The following is a 20,129-nucleotide window of genomic DNA, read 5'->3' on the forward strand; positions in this document are numbered from 1 at the left end:
TGACACTGGACAATATACAACGTAGACTGACCATAACCAGGGTCGAGGACTCGGGATTAGGTATCTAAACTAACTTTACCTAACCTAGCCTAACAATCTATCAATATCGTGATATACGACACACGCAAGGGACTGGTCACTGACACTGGACAACATACAACGGAGACTGACCATACCCAGGGTCGGGGACTGGGGATTTGGTATCTAACCTAACTTTACCTAACCTAACCTAACAATCTATCAATATCGTGATATACGACACGGACACACGCAAGGGACTGGTCACTGACACTGGACAATATACAACGTGGACTGACCATACCCAGGGTCGGGGACTGGGGATTTGGTATCTAACCTAACTTTACCTAACCTAACCTAACAATCTATCAATATCGTGATATACGACACGGACACACGCAAGGGACTGGTCACTGACACTGGACAATATACAACGTGGACTGACCATACCCAGGGTCGGGGACTGGGGATTTGGTATCTAACCTAACTTTACCTAACCTAACCTAACAATCTATCAATATCGTGATATACGACACGGACACACGCAAGGGACTGGTCACTGACACTGGACAATATACAACGTGGACTGACCATACCCAGGGTCGGGGACTGGGGATTTGGTATCTAACCTAACTTTACCTAACCTAACCTAACAATCTATCAATATCGTGATATACGACACGGACACACGCAAGGGACTGGTCACTGACACTGGACAATATACAACGAGGACTGACCATACCCAGGGTCGGGGACTGGGGATTTGGTATCTAACCTAACTTTACCTAACCTAATCTAACAATCTATCAATATCGTGATATACGACACACGCGATCAGCTGGTCACTGACACTGGACAATATAAAACGTGGACTGACCATACCCAGGGTCGGGGACTGGGGATTTGGTATCTAACCTAACTTTACCTAACCTAACCTAACAATCTATCAATATCGTGATATACGACACACGCGATCAGCTGGTCACTGACACTGGACAATATACAACGGGAACTGACCATACGCCTACCTACTAGTAGGGTCGAGGTTAGGTATATACCCTCGGGTTTATCTAGCAATCATTTATAGTTTGTTGTATATGAACAATACACATGACTGCGAGGAAGACAACAGTTTCAGTTGTAAATAAATTACCAATACAAATTATCACGAAATAAAACAATTTTTCGTGGCGTATAGTTTGCACGAACAAGTGTGTTGAGCTTCTAATGGTCCTTAAGTGAACTTTTGTAGTAAAACAAAATAATTTCTATCACTTACAGTTTAAACTCATCAAAAGCTACTAGCAAATTTTTAGTAAATACATTTTTGACTTAGAATCGTATGAGAAATATTTAATTGATGATGATATCAAGAATCAATGCTAATAAATAATTATCCGTTTGTTTCTTCATAATATTGCCAAACGGCTTAATCATTTTCAAAATAAACTTATCACACACTTTTATAGAAATTTCTATATTTCGGCATTAGCCTTCTTCAGGAACAAACACAATAACAAATAGAAGTGTTTACCACTCTGAATCATATGGTTTTAGCAAAAATCCAAAATACATATAATTTATGAAGAAGTAAAAAAGAAAATGTTTTGATAGAAAGAAAGAAAAAAAATTTATATATATATGTATATATATACTATCTCAAATTTAGACCGGAAGGTGTTTTAGATTTAAGTATTAATTGATGAGCTTGCTCAAGCTGTCTTAATTTCAAGTCTGGTGCGTCTTTTGCCAATTTTCTTATTCCTTTTAATGAATAACATTGTTCAAAATTTTGAGAATGCTCTCTCGCATGAATAGCCACAGGTTTTTGTTTATCAGGATGGTTTACATCATATCTGTGGCCATTCATACGAACTCTTAGAGCATTGGTGGTTTTGCCAATGTAGTCTTTAGGACAATTTTTGCATGAAATTTGGTAAATTACATTAGTAGACTCACAGGTGATGTTACTATTTTTGTTATAACATCTTTTTGTTTGCCTGCTTGTGAAAGTTTTTGATGGGATGATTAATTTGCAAGTGGCACATCGTGGTTTGTTGCATTGATTACAGCCCGAAGGTTTTGCTGATGGTTGGAAAGTGGGAGGTAGTTTGGGTTTTGAAAGAATGTCTTTTAAGTTAGGAGCTTTTTTGTATATTAGTCTTGGGGGTTTGGAAAACAAATTATGGGTCAGAGGTGAATTTGAAAGAATATTATGTGCCACTCTTAAAACATTATTAACTTTGTAAAGGCCAGGAAAGTATTGGGTGATGAATTTTGGATCTTTTTTGAAATTATCTGTGTTAGGATTTTTTGAGCTTTTTATTTGACTGTCTATTAAATTTTTAGGATAACCTCTTCTGTTAAGTGAATTGCTGAGTTTTTCAATATAATTTTGGTAATCACGATTTTCAGAACAAAGGTTTTTTGCTCGTATTGATAGGCTTTTTGGTATGGATTTTTTAATGTGTGCAGGATGACAGCTTGAGTAAGCTAAGTAATCCATTGTATTCGTATCCTTTACATGGATTTTGGATTTTAACATACCATCTCTAACAAAAACGTCAACATCCAAAAAAGTAACAATATCTTTTGAGAAGTTCCAGGTAAGTTTTAAATAAATCCAGGTAAAAGGGACAGCTATGGGCACACGTATGGCACCTTCTTTTGCAAACTTATTTGTTGGGCATGTTGAAGAACTTTTTCTAAATTCACAAATGTTGAAACCTTCAATTTGGTATAGGTTTATTGATGACATTTTCATGGTTTGGGAACATGGACTAGAAAACCTGCAAACTTTCCTTGAAAATCTAAATCAATTCTCAATCCTTAAATTTACCTGGAACTTCTCAAAAGATATTGTTACTTTTTTGGATGTTGACGTTTTTGTTAGAGATGGTATGTTAAAATCCAAAATCCATGTAAAGGATACGAATACAATGGATTACTTAGCTTACTCAAGCTGTCATCCTGCACACATTAAAAAATCCATACCAAAAAGCCTATCAATACGAGCAAAAAACCTTTGTTCTGAAAATCGTGATTACCAAAATTATATTGAAAAACTCAGCAATTCACTTAACAGAAGAGGTTATCCTAAAAATTTAATAGACAGTCAAATAAAAAGCTCAAAAAATCCTAACACAGATAATTTCAAAAAAGATCCAAAATTCATCACCCAATACTTTCCTGGCCTTTACAAAGTTAATAATGTTTTAAGAGTGGCACATAATATTCTTTCAAATTCACCTCTGACCCATAATTTGTTTTCCAAACCCCCAAGACTAATATACAAAAAAGCTCCTAACTTAAAAGACATTCTTTCAAAACCCAAACTACCTCCCACTTTCCAACCATCAGCAAAACCTTCGGGCTGTAATCAATGCAACAAACCACGATGTGCCACTTGCAAATTAATCATCCCATCAAAAACTTTCACAAGCAGGCAAACAAAAAGATGTTATAACATAAATAGTAACATCACCTGTGAGTCTACTAATGTAATTTACCAAATTTCATGCAAAAATTGTCCTAAAGACTACATTGGCAAAACCACCAATGCTCTAAGAGTTCGTATGAATGGCCACAGATATGATGTAAACCATCCTGATAAACAAAAACCTGTGGCTATTCATGCGAGAGAGCATTCTCAAAATTTTGAACAATGTTATTCATTAAAAGGAATAAGAAAATTGGCAAAAGACGCACCAGACTTGAAATTAAGACAGCTTGAGCAAGCTCATCAATTAATACTTAAATCTAAAACACCTTCCGGTCTAAATTTGAGATAGTATATATATACATATATATATAAATTTTTTTTCTTTCTTTCTATCAAAACATTTTCTTTTTTACTTCTTCATAAATTATATGTATTTTGGATTTTTGCTAAAACCATATGATTCAGAGTGGTAAACACTTCTATTTGTTATTGTGTTTGTTCCTGAAGAAGGCTAATGCCGAAATATAGAAATTTCTATAAAAGTGTGTGATAAGTTAATTATCCGTTTGAAAATGAATACAACAAAAATCTAGCTCACCTTACAAAACATAACAATTTCAACGACAAATGACTGGTCAAGATTACAAAGAAGTCAATCGATGTAAGTGACTCACAGGGTTTTCGTGACGACCTTGAAGGCACATTTTACTGATAAGGATAACGCAGCGAAGGTCCAACGATAAGAACTTTATTACAAGCTATAGAGTAATCATACCAATCAACGGGCGGTTTCATACATGTTATTGTTTTCTTGACCCTACCACTATGTTATTCTATGTTATTACGGATAACAAAGAAGTGGTTAATTTGAGTTCATAACTAGGTTGAACTCGGCAATTTCATTTCTTGCGGGATATGTAGTTTGCATTGATCTTCTATTACAACAAACTATAACACTGCACTCCTGTCTAATCACTAGTCACACCTACTATTATAAGCCATAAAAAATATCGGATTCAACACAGAATATCAAAAGCTATATCAAAAGCCAATTTTTTATAGGGCATTTTTTAAAATATTGATTCCTGGGTTAATTCCGGACCCATTTGTTATTGGGCTCACAATCAATAGTGCTTTCTATCAAAAAATCTATGGTTTGCCAAAGTAACAGGGCTAGGGATTGAGCCATTGCCTTAAAACCCCTAAATATGAAAAATTCCTTAAAACACACCAAATAAAGCCTATGTAGACCCCAAAAGAATTTTCACCGGAGTGTGTTCCCGTTTACGATAATAAAATAAATAATCCCGGAGTGCTCAAAATCATGAATAGCAACACTACAGTAAACCTGCAGATTAAGTGAACTTCTATTTGCAGTAGCTGTATTCTTACTAAAATATTCCCTTAAAAGTGTCAGATTTAAATTACCGGTAAATTAAGATCAGTGAGTAAAATGTGAAAAGGGTGTTTTAGGAAAATATTGATACTAAAAAGATTAAATAAATAATATTTAGCATACTATATCTATAAATAATCAAACAACAAAAAGTTTGTTTATTCTCCATTAAAATAATATGGGAATTAATTTTTTTTATTTCTCCGTAAACTAAGGCGTGCAACAACGCATGCACATTCTGAGTTATTTCTACTGTCAAACTCTACAAAATTATTTGGAAAGAGGTAGCTAAATATTATGTTTATTTGAGGGTACGAAATTTGAAAATCCAATTTTTACACTACAAAACCGTCCCTATATACGGGTTCCCATAGACTATGGTGGTGTTTTTGAACTCTGGGGACCTCAAAACTAGAACGTAAATCGGTGCCAGACTAGGTGTTCGTGTCACCTACAGTTATCCCTTTATGTGAAATTCACTTAAAAAATAGATTTTTTGTATTGAACCCTTACACACCGCAAGGGATGCACGTACAGGACCTTGAACCCGTTTAAGCATGCACGGACTGTACATCGGTCAGTGAGTGGTCAGTATCGACCCATCCTCAGTCTGTAGCAGCGCCGCACCATGGGAGACCATACAGGGATACACTTAGAACTGGAGGTTACTCTACCCCTGTACAACAACCCCCTGTGGAACATGGGCTGGTGAGTTGCTAACAATAAGTTTGTGAGGTTATGTGGGTACCTTGTAACATTGTACAGCTGTTCCGAGTCCGACATAACCTCAAAAGGGGGTAGTTTTTCGTAGCTGAGTGATTGATTAATTATCACGATCTTGGCTAAAATAGCTGATCTTGGTTAGGAAAACAGCTATGATATCAGTTCTAAAAATGGTTCAAAATGGGTTGTTTTCATTTTTTTTATTAATATTGCATTATTTTTACTTTCACTACCAGTTTTAGTGTTTATCATCTAGTTAATTACTTTTGAGGTGACAAAGGTGTCACCTCATTACTGTACTATTACCCGTATGATAATAGCCTTAATAGCTATAGCTTCCAACACGGGCCTAAAATTTGGGTGTACAATTTTTTAAATGTGCATCTTTGTAAATATTCTACGTCTGTTTCTGCATTTCCAACATAACCTCCAATAAAGGCTGTTATAAAGGTGTTTCAATCAACCTAAAGTTATTTAAATGTTGTAGAAAATATAATAATATGTGATTGAGTTGGAAATGTTGTTAAAAATCCATCGGATAAATGTAAATTGGCTTAGTCGGCAGGTTTGCCAGGGTGGGGGAATTATTTTTAAAGGCATTGGATTTATTGAGTTTATCGTTATTTTATGTTCGGTTTTGTGAGGAATCGGTTCAAATAATTAAACGAAAATGCACAGAAACCCGTATGATAATAGCCTTAAACCCGGAAATGTAGATAAGGGTTATTGATTTGGACGTCAATCATTTGCCAATTACGTATTGTGGAATGCAAACTTCCTATTACTTTTTCCAGTTCCGTTCCCACAAATACAGTTTTATTTTTTTTACATGAAACAGATCAATACGGTATATAAAGCGTTCGCGATGCAAAATCTATTTGCAACTAAAGTAGACTCCTGTTTAGCCGTGCCTCAAAATAGGGTGCAACTTCAAGAAGAACGAAATTCTTTAGTATGATTGTAAAATCAATGTTGCAGTTGCCAAATTTTATAAAAATATCCATAATGCATTACAAGATTTGATTATATTGTCGAGACAATGCAAATGGTCAAAATACAAGCTGCAGACCAATATTTAATAATAATAATAATAATAATACTTTATTGTTTTGACAATTTGCAATCAACAATTATAATCCAATCTGAATAATACAATGCATTAGAGATATACTTTAATAAAAAATGGCAAATTTGTCTATTTCATACCAAGCTATTAAATTTCAATAAGAAAATACGCTTTATTACATTCCCTGTGACAGAAAACCTAAGTACTAATCAAAATTAATGCGATTAAATCGAAAATAAAAAAGACAACTTGATGAGAATATTTTAGTGCAAATTCAATCAGGTAAATGGAGACTGGCCAAGTCTGCAGGTTAACTGCGGTGGGGGTATTATTGGATAGCTTAATTGCATGCAGTTATTCTACTTCAGTATTATACAGCTCGGACGCAGTGCTTGCCAAGTTAGCAAAAGTCTAATTCGCGATGATTAATATTTCAAATTGTATTCGTCGTAATAAATGTATTTTAATTGATTAGCCTATACGGATCATCTCCTATCAAGGTTTCCGTGGTGTAGCGGTTATCACGTCTGCCTAACACGCAGAAGGTCCCCAGTTCGATCCTGGGCGGAAACAAAACATTTTTACGCAACTAACCTCTAGGTTTCCGATAAAATTAAAAATAATAGGCGAAGAATTGAGGGATAAAATCCTTTATGTTGTTTAGATTTTAGTTTAGGATTTAGCGGTACTTGATAAACAATATTTTTGGCCAACCATCGAGTAGTTTGTTTTATTTCACAAAATATTTTTTTTGTCATAACGTAAACTGCATGTTTGGAATTACTACTCAAACATAGGGCTAATTCTATATATTAATGAACAAGTATGTTTATTGAAAACCTTTTTCTCAGCTCCTGTACATCGCAGGGAAAATCTACGCATCCTTTTAAAAATATATGTATTTCCCGTAGATGTGCAGAATCCCTTTATAAATAAAAAATAGGCTCAAAAATAAGCAAAAAACTAATTTAAAATTAAAAAAAATTAAGATGGGCCTTATGAGTTGCCATGTTAGTGACGAAATAACAACGCAATATAAACAGAAAATCAAATCAAATAGAAGGAATTCCAATCACATGTTTTTTTACAGCTAGGGGTGAAAATATAGAAGTTTGCACAATACATTATTTGTTAGAGTTCTCGACCACTGGACGACCTCTAGTAGGATATAAATACATAGGTTCCTAACGTTATTCACTATTTATATTTGGGTTAAAATTATAATTGATAATTGATAGGTTACCCCGAAAACCTTCACATTATTATTCTTAATCATGTGAAAAATCATATTACAATATTATGAATGTGTCACATCAAATGAATGCTAAATATCAAAATACCCACTGCTAGTTATATTACAGGATTGGATGAAACGTACTATCACAGACAATGGAACAAACCTTTAAAGTATTATATTGTCTGTGTTGCTATCCAGTGTAGAGAGTATTCAGCGGGTAACATTTTAATAAAACTTAGCAGGAGCATCTGTAAATATTCTCAAAACCTCCGCATTGATCTCCTTAAACATAACATTTCATAATTAGGTCACCTAATTTCTTAGACAAGTGAGGTGTCGGCAAAGTAAGGGACGAGGCATTTACGTACAGCGAGAAGTGATAAGTCCAAGAGTTGCATGTTTGGGGCCACAGTCCGGCACGCAGCTTCAATAATGTTAATTTACATATTTGTGCCCCCAATACAGCGCCAGGGTCACAAAAATGGGCTGGCAACAATGTTTCATTCATAGCTTGGACAATTAACGCGATTAACAGAGTGAAAACAGAATTGGTAATTTTCGTCACTTTTTCATTCGGAATTTCCAATTGTAGGTCTTTTAGAAATGTTTTTGAGGGATTGTTTATTCTCAATTTCCGCGATTCTAAAGGTTCGTTAATGGAATCGGGCGATTTTATTGGAACGTAACGATGTGAGGAATTTAGTGATTGTTTCGTAAATCAACTTTTAGTCTCTGTTAAGGAAGAGTGGACATCCAATGACTTTAGAAACCTAAATATAAATCTCAACTCAATGGTTGTAGCAATGAATACAAAACTTATGTTGTAGGAACCTTTTTGCTCAAAGAGTACAAAGTTAAACCACCCTCGTACAAAACATTTTCTATTGCTGACGTTTTATTTCTTTTCTAGTTTTTCGTACTATGTTGGTTATTATTGTTGATGGAGAAAAATTTAAAAAAATTGACATTGGTTGCATTTTTAGTTTGGTATGACGAAAGTTTGTATTTGTGAAAGAAAACTGTAAGTTCCTTGTAAGAATGTCAGTGGATAAATTGCACTATATATTGAATGAGGTTAGATTTTATTTCAAAACTGACTACAATCATTGAACTTAAGATAGTAAACTTCTCGCCCTGTACACCCTGAACCGTGATTTTATGTCGGTGACATTTGAGTGCGACGTGTCGATGAAATGTTAGTCAGGTTTTACGATTTGTCCTTTCCCCTTTTGTTTATGGTACAAAAGGACAAGCAATATATTATAAACAAATTGCTGTATCGATTGACGAAGGTAGGCCTAAATTTGATCTTTAGTGCTGTTTACGTTCAATTGTTTTAAAATTGGTTGAATAACATCAAACAAACTATGATAATAGATTAAAGAAGTTTATCTCTAAAGTTCCTTTTGTAATTGAGTTTGTTTCACAATATGTATATAAATGTCATCGGTATTGTTAATTACTATCCAAAACATAAGCATGTTGAAAGTCCTAAGTACAAGAATCCACGTTATCTTATCGGTTCCCACAAAAGAGTTTGTTTCCAAAATTGCAGGAAGAAATTTGACTTGAGGTTCACTTTTCTAAGGAAATTTCTCCAAACTATTGGTGTGGAGGAATAGGTCCCAAGTGTGTTAAGTCGGTTTCTTCTCCGTTTTCCAGGAGTTGTCCAGAGCAGGATCGATGTAGGGTCATTGGCCAGGGTAGTGACCAGTGGTCTACGCAACGTGCGTTCCTACCCCGTCTGACACGCATTAACTATGAATGTGCGTGCGTCGTCCAGGCGACGAGGCAGAAACACAAACTGGGCAAAACAAACCTATAAGTGGTCAGTCGTGGAGGTAAAGAAATAGCTTTTCGCGCTTGTAAAACACTAGTTGTCGGAAGTTTACCAATGACTGTTGCAATCGTGGATGAACAAAACATTTCATAGTCTAAAACATCTGCAGTTTCGGGTAGACACAAGATTCTAACGATTGAGATTATGATCATGTGATTGGTTGACCTCCCTCCCATAGTATTACCCTTATGGGTCAACTAACAGGTTAATAAGTCATATACATCCAGATTCACAAAAATACATCGGTTACGTCAATTATGTTTGTACATTAAATTAAACAAATACAAAGTGTTTTATGATACTTTTCACTATTTATAAATGTATAACGTCAACGCCATACATTCAAAAATGCACGCATTATGCATATGATTGCTTGTCAACCATAAAGTTACGTACGGACATGGTGGTAGCATTTAGTTTTTTTGTAATAACAGGGAATGACTCAATTTTGTTGATGGTGTTGCAAAACATTCAAGATTTGAATCATGATATAATCAATTTTAGTGGTTGTTGAATGCTTTAGGTAGCCTACCTAAGATTGAGACCGTTTCGCAGAAAATATGGGCAAAATCTCAAGTCTGTAAAGACAGAGAAACTGGTTTTTAAGAGTTTTTCAAGAATTTATAACCAAGAAGTTAAAAATGCTCGAAAGCTGAAAAAAACTTTACAAGATGTTATTGAGCTGATTTTGAAGATAGTTATAGAATCGCTCTCTTTAGAAGTCGAAATAGAAATCATTCGATTCTCCCTAAAAAATCAGAAATACCTACATTAAATGTCCAAAAGAAAGTAATAAGAAACAAACGAATTTTATCCTTCGTTGTATTTCCCTGAATACTGGAGACAAACTTACAATTATCTTCTCAGAACTTTCCATCTCGACGGTTGTAAAGTACTTCCCGTGATTAGACAATTGAGAATCTCGTAAACCGGAGTCTAGACTGGTGTCGTGCCAACCGTCAGTCTGCCCACTTGTGGGATCTGTATCCCGTATATGGGATATTTTCTTGTATGTGGGATTTTTTGCGATGTACAAAATAAGCGTTTAAAATACAAAAATCCCATATACTATCTTGCAGTTCTATGCAAAATTGTTTTCGTCGTGCTCCAAAAAACGGTCAGTCCGTTCATGCGTTGGATGTGTATCGCAAATATGGGATATTTTCCCATACAAAATAAGCGTTGAAAGTACAAATTTACATACTTATCTTGTATTTTAATGAAAAAGTGTTTCTTTATTTACATTTTTGTATTAATATTTATTTATTTAACTGTAGTGGCATTGGATAAAATGGTTTAAGTGTGGGAAACGGTATTGTTGACGACCCAGTGTGTTGATTTTTACCTTTAAACATTTTCCCACCAAGACTGATTGTACGAATGGTATGATAGGGTACGTACCTTATGTTCGCCCTCAGTCTTTTAATTGGTCTAGGGTGACTAGTTTAAGGGTACAAAGACCCATTTTCAAACCCACATCAAATTGGTTTGTTCACGAATCCAACGGAAGTATTCGTTAATATACACGTCGACACATAACGTGCAAATATAACACAAAAACATTTAATAACGGTTGGCCGGCCACATTTAATCGAGGGACAAACGCAGATTGCACTTTTTAATTAGGTAGTTTTGAAATTGTTTATGTTTTCTTCGCGGATATGGACAAAGTCTGTTTAGTGCATATAACCATAAAGTAATCATGGATAACAACTTTTTGTATAGAGGCGATTTTAAAAATCGATTTGAAACGTGATTTCTAAGCAAATTGATCCTTAGTGCGACATTATAGATTCTTACTCCTTTCAAGATAGCACACATCCTGCCTCTGAGTTATAGAAAAAATGAGGCGTTATCATTTAAAAATCAGAGTTCACCGGCAAGTAAATTAAACAGTAAAACAAATCTCGCAAACCTATCACTTCAACATAACTTTTAAATTGCGTTTAGGAGTATCTAAAACATTCTTACGTTCATTTGATTATCTATTCTTAGAGATGCGTATTCCTTGTTTAGTTTAGTAGTGTTTTTTCCTCGTCGCATATAATCTTATAAGTAGGCCTACAGTACATCTTACCACAGCTATAAATTTGTTTCAAAGAAACCAAGAGTATTGTAAAGGGGATTCAAACGGTGTAAGGAAAAGTGTATAAAGTGAAGGTACGAGGTCATAAGTTGACCCGGTTGAGGATCTAAAATAAGATCAAAACCACCCCTTCTTTCCAACCCTCTTACTTTCTACTTGGATTAAAAGGATCTTTGGTTAACAAGTATTTCATTGTCCAGAGATAAAAACGTTTACCTTTGGTTAGAGACAAATTTGCCTTTAGTTCTTTCTTGAAGCATAATTTGTTTAAATCAAATGTTTTATTCAGCTGTTGGGGGTGAATTGACTGCGCCGGGTTGCCATAGCAACCGTCCCGTCATGCATCGGCACAAAGGAAAGTTACAGCAGACGACGTTCAGAATTCAGCAGCTGAGAGTGAATTTTTAGTAGTTATGTAGTTGTATATATTTTTTTAACCTAGAAAAATTACAAAATTTGAAGAAGCCACATCATGTCGTTTTTCGGAAACGCCTTTCAGGAGTTTGTGAGCGATCCTTTCTTTAGGTAACTATACCATATTTTACCACATTACAGGTTGTTTGAACTTGAGTAGCCGCACAAACATATTTTATTATTGACTAATTGACTAGGTCTCAAAGAACATGGATAAAGAGCTATATCATCTTCTGCAGGGTGTTGGGAGGATTTTGTTCTGCAAACACTGATAAACGTCTTGATCTTGACAAAAAATCATCATATTTTGGGAATTTCAAGTACGAATATAAAATAACTTAAGTTGGTTTACTATCGGAATAAACATAATACTTTAGATTTGTCACTTAGAAAGGCATAAACTCTGAAGTATTGTGTGTTTCTGCACGGTACAATATGCAGAGTGAGTTTTTATTTTAACAATTTATTTCTTATGCAATATCATTGAAACCATTTTAACAAAAAATGATAACTTATACTATTTCAAAATTATTTGTTATTCTATGGTGGTTTTAAAAACGGATAAATAAAGCACAATTAATTACCCCTGATGTGAGGGGGGAATTCCAACTCTTGTCATCAATGCTCTCAAGGTTTGACAGATTAAAGGAAACGGTTATGGGTAAGATTTTATGCAAGGAAATCCTTCTTGCAGTATCCAATGTCACGGATAAAATTAAAATATTTTGAACCGTACAAAATGTAGACGGTATTTACTATTGTTGACATTACTTTTTTTATTGAATTCTAAGGTAAATGTGATAAATTTTAAAACAGTTCAAAATTATTTCTCATTAGGATTTTTTATTTGTTTGTAGCAAGTGTGCATTGTTATTATAAAAAAGTAAATAAAATAACTTGCGTTACTTGTGTGATAACACAGTTAGTTTTGTAACAAAGTTTTTGTGTAAAATATATTAAAAAAATCACCTTATTTGTCATAAATTATCCTGTTCATATTTCAATTTAAGACTCTCGTAAGACATCACTGGCCAGATGGCTGCTGGAGATACCATAGCATTTCTAATGGGCCAACACACTGACACTACTAATTTAAACTTAACACAAACTTGTACCTTTTTGACGAATGGAATGTTCTCAAAGATCATGGATAAAGAGCTAAATCATCTTCTGCAGGGTGTTGGGAGGATTTTCTTCTGCAAACACTGATAAACGTCTTGATCTTGACAAAAAAATCATCATATTTTGGGAATTGTATTTCTAATTCATTGCAACCGAATTTTGTTCTTATCCTTGCGCCGCCAACAAATTGAAACCTCCCGCCCACCCACCCGGCGCATTTACTAAAGAGTTCCCAAATTAAAGATGTTTTGATTTTAATCATTTTACACAGACATCTTTCATATGTATTTTGTGTGATTGAGTATCACATGTTATGTTGCAAAACAAAGTGTAAAAGAGATTGAATGGTAAAAATCAATTGTTTACTTTATTTACACATGTTGATGTCTGTTGCAGCTCGTCTATGAGCGGGCCTCATGCTGGGTTCCACCAGGTGGCTCGGATGATGGACTCTCTCATCCTCGACTCTTTCTCTCCCTTCACCTTCACCAAGATAACCACTGCCCACCGTCCCCGGGGGTGTCGTCACTCTGCCGCCCCCGTAGCTGCCAACGCTGCCCCCAAGCCTCAAGCGCAACAACCACAAAGTACGACTATTGACTTGTAGAAATTGAACTATACACTATCTATAAGAACAGTGTAGCCAATTTTGAGTTCAGGAGAAAAATACTGTTGTTGAATAAGCGACTCAAAATGAAATTTTTTGACTAATTTTTCAATGTGATTTTTGACTATTCTCATGTGATCAGAGGTAAAAAGTTGTGGCATTAAGAAACAAGTTAACCGTATTTGACAGCAGCACACTGTCGATGAATCATTCCCACTATGCTAATCCCTACTATATGAATTTGTCTACAATTTTGCACACAGGAACACATGTGTACTTCTCTGTAATGTTTACACCCTAAGTTCTTGTATTTATTAGATATTCAGTTTTGATCTTGAAATGTAATTGATTTTTTTCCATACAAATGTCAAAATTGTTAATCTTTACCATTCAGGGGTAAAAAAATACTTGTCAATGTCATGTAATAATACTTTATCTCTACCCAGGTAACCAGACCAAGACTGGTGGAGGTGGTGGAGGGGGTGAGGAGAGCCGCAAGCCTTGTACCACGTCTCCCGACGCTACCGCTGACCGCTGGGTAGCCTCGCTGCGACGACGTGACCCGGAGATCCAACCTACACTACCTTCCATCAATCGCTCAAGGTCATACATAATGCTCACTTAGATTACTGTCTTACATTGTGTGGGATAATCTAGCTAGGCTATGGGAAAACTAGGATACATTTGATGACTACTATGACAAACACAAAAACAACACTTATGAACAGTAAAAAATGTTGAGAACAATTTGTTTTTCAGCCGTAGCAACAGCAAAGACGGTAATTCGAGGCGATATAGAAGCGAGAGTTCGAGGAGAGAGAGAAAAATAAACCTTAGACCCATGGTGAAGAAACTGCTGGCAGCGGCAGCTGAGGATGAAGAAGAAAAGGCCGAAAAGGAAGACGACAGCGAGAAGGATGAGAAGATTTTCAATCCCACTGGCTACGAGGCACATCTCGTGGAGATTCTGGAGAAGGACATTCTACAGCGCAACCCAGACATTCAATGGGACAAAGTGGCTGGGCTGCAGGAGGCCAAGTCTGTTCTACAAGAGGCTATGGTGTTGCCAATGCTGATGCCTGACTACTTCAAGGTAAGGCTTTAGCACAGAATGTAAAGGAGGCATTATTTTTATTGAATCACATAACACTTAAGCCATTATAAGAAGAGGATTTGTTCATAAAATAAAATAAAATAACTGGCAATTATAGGACCAAAAGAAGGTAGACTAGCTCCTTAGATTTTCTGGTGATAATTAAGCTTCTCAAAAGTCCTTCATTATCAATCTCTTCAATGTCTCCTCATCCACTCTCACCTCCAAGTGAATCATGTGATGGGATGGTTCCAGGGTATCAGGAGGCCATGGAAGGGAGTGCTGATGGTGGGTCCCCCGGGCACAGGCAAGACCATGTTGGCCAAGGCTGTGGCTACAGAGTGTGGGACAACGTTCTTCAATGTCTCCTCTTCCACTCTCACCTCCAAGTGTGTCATGTATTGTGATGGTTCCAGGGTATCAGGAGGCCATGGAAGGGAGTGCTGATGGTGGGTCCCCCGGGCACAGGCAAGACCATGTTGGCCAAGGCTGTGGCTACAGAGTGTGGGACGACGTTTTTCAACGTCTCCTCATCCACTCTCACCTCCAAGTACCGTGGCGAGTCTGAGAAACTAGTCCGTCTATTGTTTGAAATGGTAAGTATGGTTAACTTTTACAATGCTAGTTTTCTCGTCTTGATTACATTTTATGAGCATAAACTCTCAATCAATAAAATTGGTGATTTTATAGCTTAATTAATTATTATTCCTAAGATTCAGCCCTTAGTGTAATTTGAACCACATTTTAACCCTTTGAAACTGAGCCTAGTTTTCCTTGATCATTGGGCTACATTTACCATGGTTTATGCCTTAGTTCAGCAAGTCAGTAATAATAATTAATCTTATTATTACTGGTCATGAATCGATAATTCCTGTGATGGCACTTAAAATTTTGATCAAATACTAATTTTTGGTCTTTGGACCACAATGATCGTTATCATAATCATCGTCTATTTAGTAGGTCTAATCTCACATTCACTAGGTAAAATTTATCTTCTTCAATTTGCAGTAGAAATTTCTTTTGTGAGGTTTCAAGACCAATCTCTCTCTCGAGGCAGATTTTTGCCATCCTTTTGCAACCCGTTGGCTGAAAATAATGAGCCTTTGACTTACTGTAGGCTGATTAATAGAGATAGAGTATACTTGCAACGAAATGTATATATAAGGTCATTTGAGTATAACTGTCTCAAGAGCTCAGGCAAAGAAGGTTTAACTAATTTTAATTTATTGTAATTTCAATAAAATTTTAAAAACCATGTTTTATCCAGGCGAGGTTCTATGCGCCTAGCACCATCTTCATAGACGAAGTGGACTCACTGTGTTCGTTGCGAGGCTCAGACTCTGAGCATGAAGCCTCTCGCAGGTTCAAAGCTGAGCTTCTCATACAAATGGATGGCTTGAACAACTCTACGTAAGTTTACAATTTGTATCTCGTAGACAATCAAAAAATGGGTTAGTTTTTTTGAAATAAAATTATTGTCTTTTGTTAGACGAGTTTTACTTTTATTTTTACCTGTTGTTTGACAAGTGTTTGTATTCAACTTTTGCTTTTGTTAAAAACGTTAATCTGTACAATAAAGAACTATTTGTTTCTCCTTAAAAAATTGAATGGATAAGAGAACACTATATTATGGAACAGAGGTTTGCCATAAAGTCTTTATTTGCGCTACTTATACTCTCTACTGTTTAGTAGAGGACTCTCTCTTCAGGGGTTGCAGATACGTTTCCAAGACAAAAATTGTTTGTAGTAATCTTTTGGTTATCTTTTCCTTTATTTAGTTTGGAACTAAAATAATGATTTACTATCTTTTTTATGAGTAAAATTGAGGTTAAAATATAGAGTCTTGCTCACTAAGATTCATTCATAGGTATACAGGGTGATCAACTCAAGGAGGCCACCATTGGGATATCGGAAACGGTAAGAATTAGAGAATACTTTAAATGGGGGACATTCCTTTATTTTTTGTGGCAGTTAAAAATATGATTTTAGTTTTTCAAAATTCAGCCGCCATTTTCCAAAATGGCGGCCAATTTTGAAATTTCTTACGAAACACCCTGTATTTTATCATGTTTTCGGATAGAACGTGCAATTTAAAAACTTTTTTATTCTTGACATTTTTTCGATAAACCCACTCGTTTAGGAGTTACAGCCTATGGAAAAATGACTTCCGGTGTACATTTTACATCATGTAGCTCCAAAAAAAGTAGGTTTATAGCGAAAATGCGAAGAGTAAATAAGTCAAATAAGTCTTAAAATTGCATCCACATTCCATTAAGACCATAAAATACACAGTTTTCCACTTTTCAAGTTTGCCGCCATTTTGGAAAATGGCCGCCATTTTTAAATAATAGAATTAATATTTTTAACGAATTTTATGGACTTTTTGGAATGTGGATGCAATTTTAAGACTTGTTTGACTTATTTACTCTTCGCATTTTCGCTATAAACCTACTTTTTTTGGAGCTACATGATGTAAAATGTACACCGGAAGTCATTTTTCCATAGGCTGTAACTCCTAAACGAGTGGGTTTATCGAAAAAAATGTCAAGAATAAAAAAGTTTTTAAATTGCACGTTCTATCCGAAAACATGATAAAATGGTGTTCCGTAAGAAATTTCAAAGTTGGCCGCCATTTTGGAAAATGGCGGCTGAATTTTGAAAAACTAAAATCATATTTTTAACTGCCACAAAAAAAAAAAGGAATGTCCCCCGTTTAAAGTTTTCTCTAATTCTTACCGTTTCCGATATCCCAATGGTGGCCTCCTTGAGTTGATCACCCTGTATATTGTTTATTTAAAATCAATATAAATAAACCTATATCGATCCTTTATAAAATTATCTAAATTCTAATCTATGAACCTGAACTGATGTAATAGATCCACTTTGTTCCCTTTAAAGGAATCAATAATGATCCATACAGGGTTGGAAAAAAATGTGCCCTTATCCACGTATAGATATTTTGTAATAAAATAATTATCCTAACCTGATCCATACTGCATTAGTTAATTTTTGCTAACATATGCTATTTATTTACTCAAAAGCCACGTTTACACGATGCCAGTAGATGAAGGGGTGAAGGGCAGGTGAAGGGGGAAGTTACCTGCCTCTAGTGTATTTCACATGAGACAGGTAGCCTGCCCGCCATCTGGCTCCTTGTAAACGTGGATTTAGAGAAGCAGTACTTAAATTGGTGAGATAGAGATATTTTACATATATTGGGTATGAAATACTGTTGCTGTAAATTTATGTGGATGGCACCCCCCCACCCTCATACCAGAACATAACCACTTATGCTTAATATGCTTATCTAAGCAAAAGCCGTGATTGCGGCAAAATCCTAAACTCCCACGGACGTTTTTACATAGCCTCCGCATTGGTCATGGAAATATCGTCATTGTTTACCGTGACAATAAATCTTGAAAATCTCCTATGTTCATGTTAACATTGTCTCCCACGGCCATTGATTTTGTTGTCGTTTCCCGTGATCGTGGAAACATCTTATACATCATCCATAGCCTTGTATACATCATCATCATAACCTTCGGTTAAGGAAACACTGTCATCTTTTTTTTTGCAACCACTGAAAAATCATGAATATATTCTTTGATCTTGAAGACAATATCTTCGTCTCCCGTGGCCACAGAAACAATGTCATCTTTTTCTGCAATTAAGGCAAAATCATTATTATCTTATTCGGTCTTGAAGACATCTTTGTCTCCCGTGGTCACAGAAAAACGTCATCTATTTCCGCGATTGCAACAAAATCTTGAGTATCTTCCTCGGTCTTGTAGACATTATTTTTGTCTCCCGCTGTCACAGAAATGACAACAACTTTTCCGTGACTGTGGCAAAATCATGAATATATTCTTCGGTCTTGAAGACATCATCTTTGTCTGCCGCAGTCACTTTTTTTGTGATTGCGGTGAGCTGTGACAAGCGGACCTCAGCGCCTCCTGGACCTCGGTGCCTCCCCGCAATGAGAGGGTTGCAGGGGTGTTATTTACGCCACTGAATTGATGTATGTTTAATGACATACATCAGTATTTCCAACATTCTAACATAGATCCTTCATAGATTCCTTCATAGACCAATAACACTGTTTTGATTCATCTTCATTTCCAGTGGTAGTCAGAGCAATATTTTTTTACAGGATGGGTTTTTCAACTCAGTTTTTACCTTTGTTTCAGGGTTGATGATGAAAAGTCCATCCTGGTGTTGGCAGCCACAAACCATCCGTGGGACATTGATGAGGCCTTCCGGAGAAGATTTGAAAAGAGAGTCTACATTCCACTGCCAAATAGTGAGTTATCATTCAAATCAGTTGCATTCCCTGTCCAACAACAGCTTGGGTTAGAAAAATATAAACAGGAATCCAATTTTTTTTTTTGCTGCTGAAAAAAATCCTTACCTGTTGCTGTGAATTTATGTACATTTATGTGGATGGCACCCCCCACCCTCATACCAGAACATAACCTTTAGAAACTATATAACTTAAGAAACTAACCAATCTCTTTGTCAAACACTTTTGTTTTATGGTTAGAATTCAAACAGATTAATTTTTTACTCTTCCAGGTGAAACTCGTGCTGCCTTACTTCAGCTTTGCATGGAAGGAATAAAGATTGACGCAAGCGTCAACATCAAAGCAATCGTGGAGAAACTGGAAGGATACACTGGATCAGATATAACCAATGTTTGCCGGTAAGTACAGATAGTAAAGTAGTGCAATTATATGTATAAAATAATAATTGTAACTTTTCTAATAAAATATCCGTTTGCAGAGATGCAGCGATGATGTGTATGAGAAGGAAAATCAGTGGAAGATCTCCAGCGGAAATAAAAAAGATGAAGAAAGCAGATGTTGACTTGCCTGTAACTTCAAGAGACTTCACAGAGGCGATAGACAAATGCAAGAAGAGCGTGAGCGCAAATGATGTCGTCCGTTATCAGTCATGGGTAGAAGAGTTTGGGTCTTGCTGAAACTGGTTTCTTCCATAAAATTGTTTTGGTAAAGGAGTTGATTCCGAAATAATGATGAATGTAGGAGAACTTTAGTTTTCCAAAATGCTTTACCTATATAAACGTTT

The 20,129-nt window shown here is 35.7% G+C and overlaps 1 protein-coding gene and 1 non-coding gene across 2 annotated transcripts; both read left to right on the top strand.

The window, feature by feature from the left end:
* The first annotated feature begins 5,446 nt into the window (after window positions 1–5,446).
* On the top strand, window positions 5,447–20,083 carry LOC128992612 (katanin p60 ATPase-containing subunit A1-like). Its single transcript, XM_054416278.1, has 9 exons — window positions 5,447–5,564; window positions 13,741–13,931; window positions 14,398–14,554; window positions 14,711–15,044; window positions 15,461–15,640; window positions 16,312–16,454; window positions 19,232–19,344; window positions 19,617–19,743; window positions 19,824–20,083. The coding sequence occupies exons 1-9, from the start codon at window positions 5,485–5,487 to the stop codon at window positions 20,020–20,022; spliced, it is 1,524 nt and encodes a 507-aa protein (XP_054272253.1). The 5' UTR covers window positions 5,447–5,484; the 3' UTR covers window positions 20,023–20,083.
* On the top strand, window positions 7,146–7,218 carry Trnav-aac (transfer RNA valine (anticodon AAC)). Its single transcript has one exon. It is a non-coding gene; the product is annotated as a tRNA-Val (tRNA).
* Window positions 20,084–20,129: the final 46 nt, after the last annotated feature.

The sequence above is a fragment of the Macrosteles quadrilineatus genome, unplaced genomic scaffold (genome assembly GCF_028750875.1).
Source record: "Macrosteles quadrilineatus isolate MER2022 unplaced genomic scaffold, UCM_ALF_1.0 Scaffold_4__1_contigs__length_99947679, whole genome shotgun sequence".
Lineage (NCBI taxonomy): Eukaryota > Metazoa > Arthropoda > Insecta > Hemiptera > Cicadellidae > Macrosteles > Macrosteles quadrilineatus.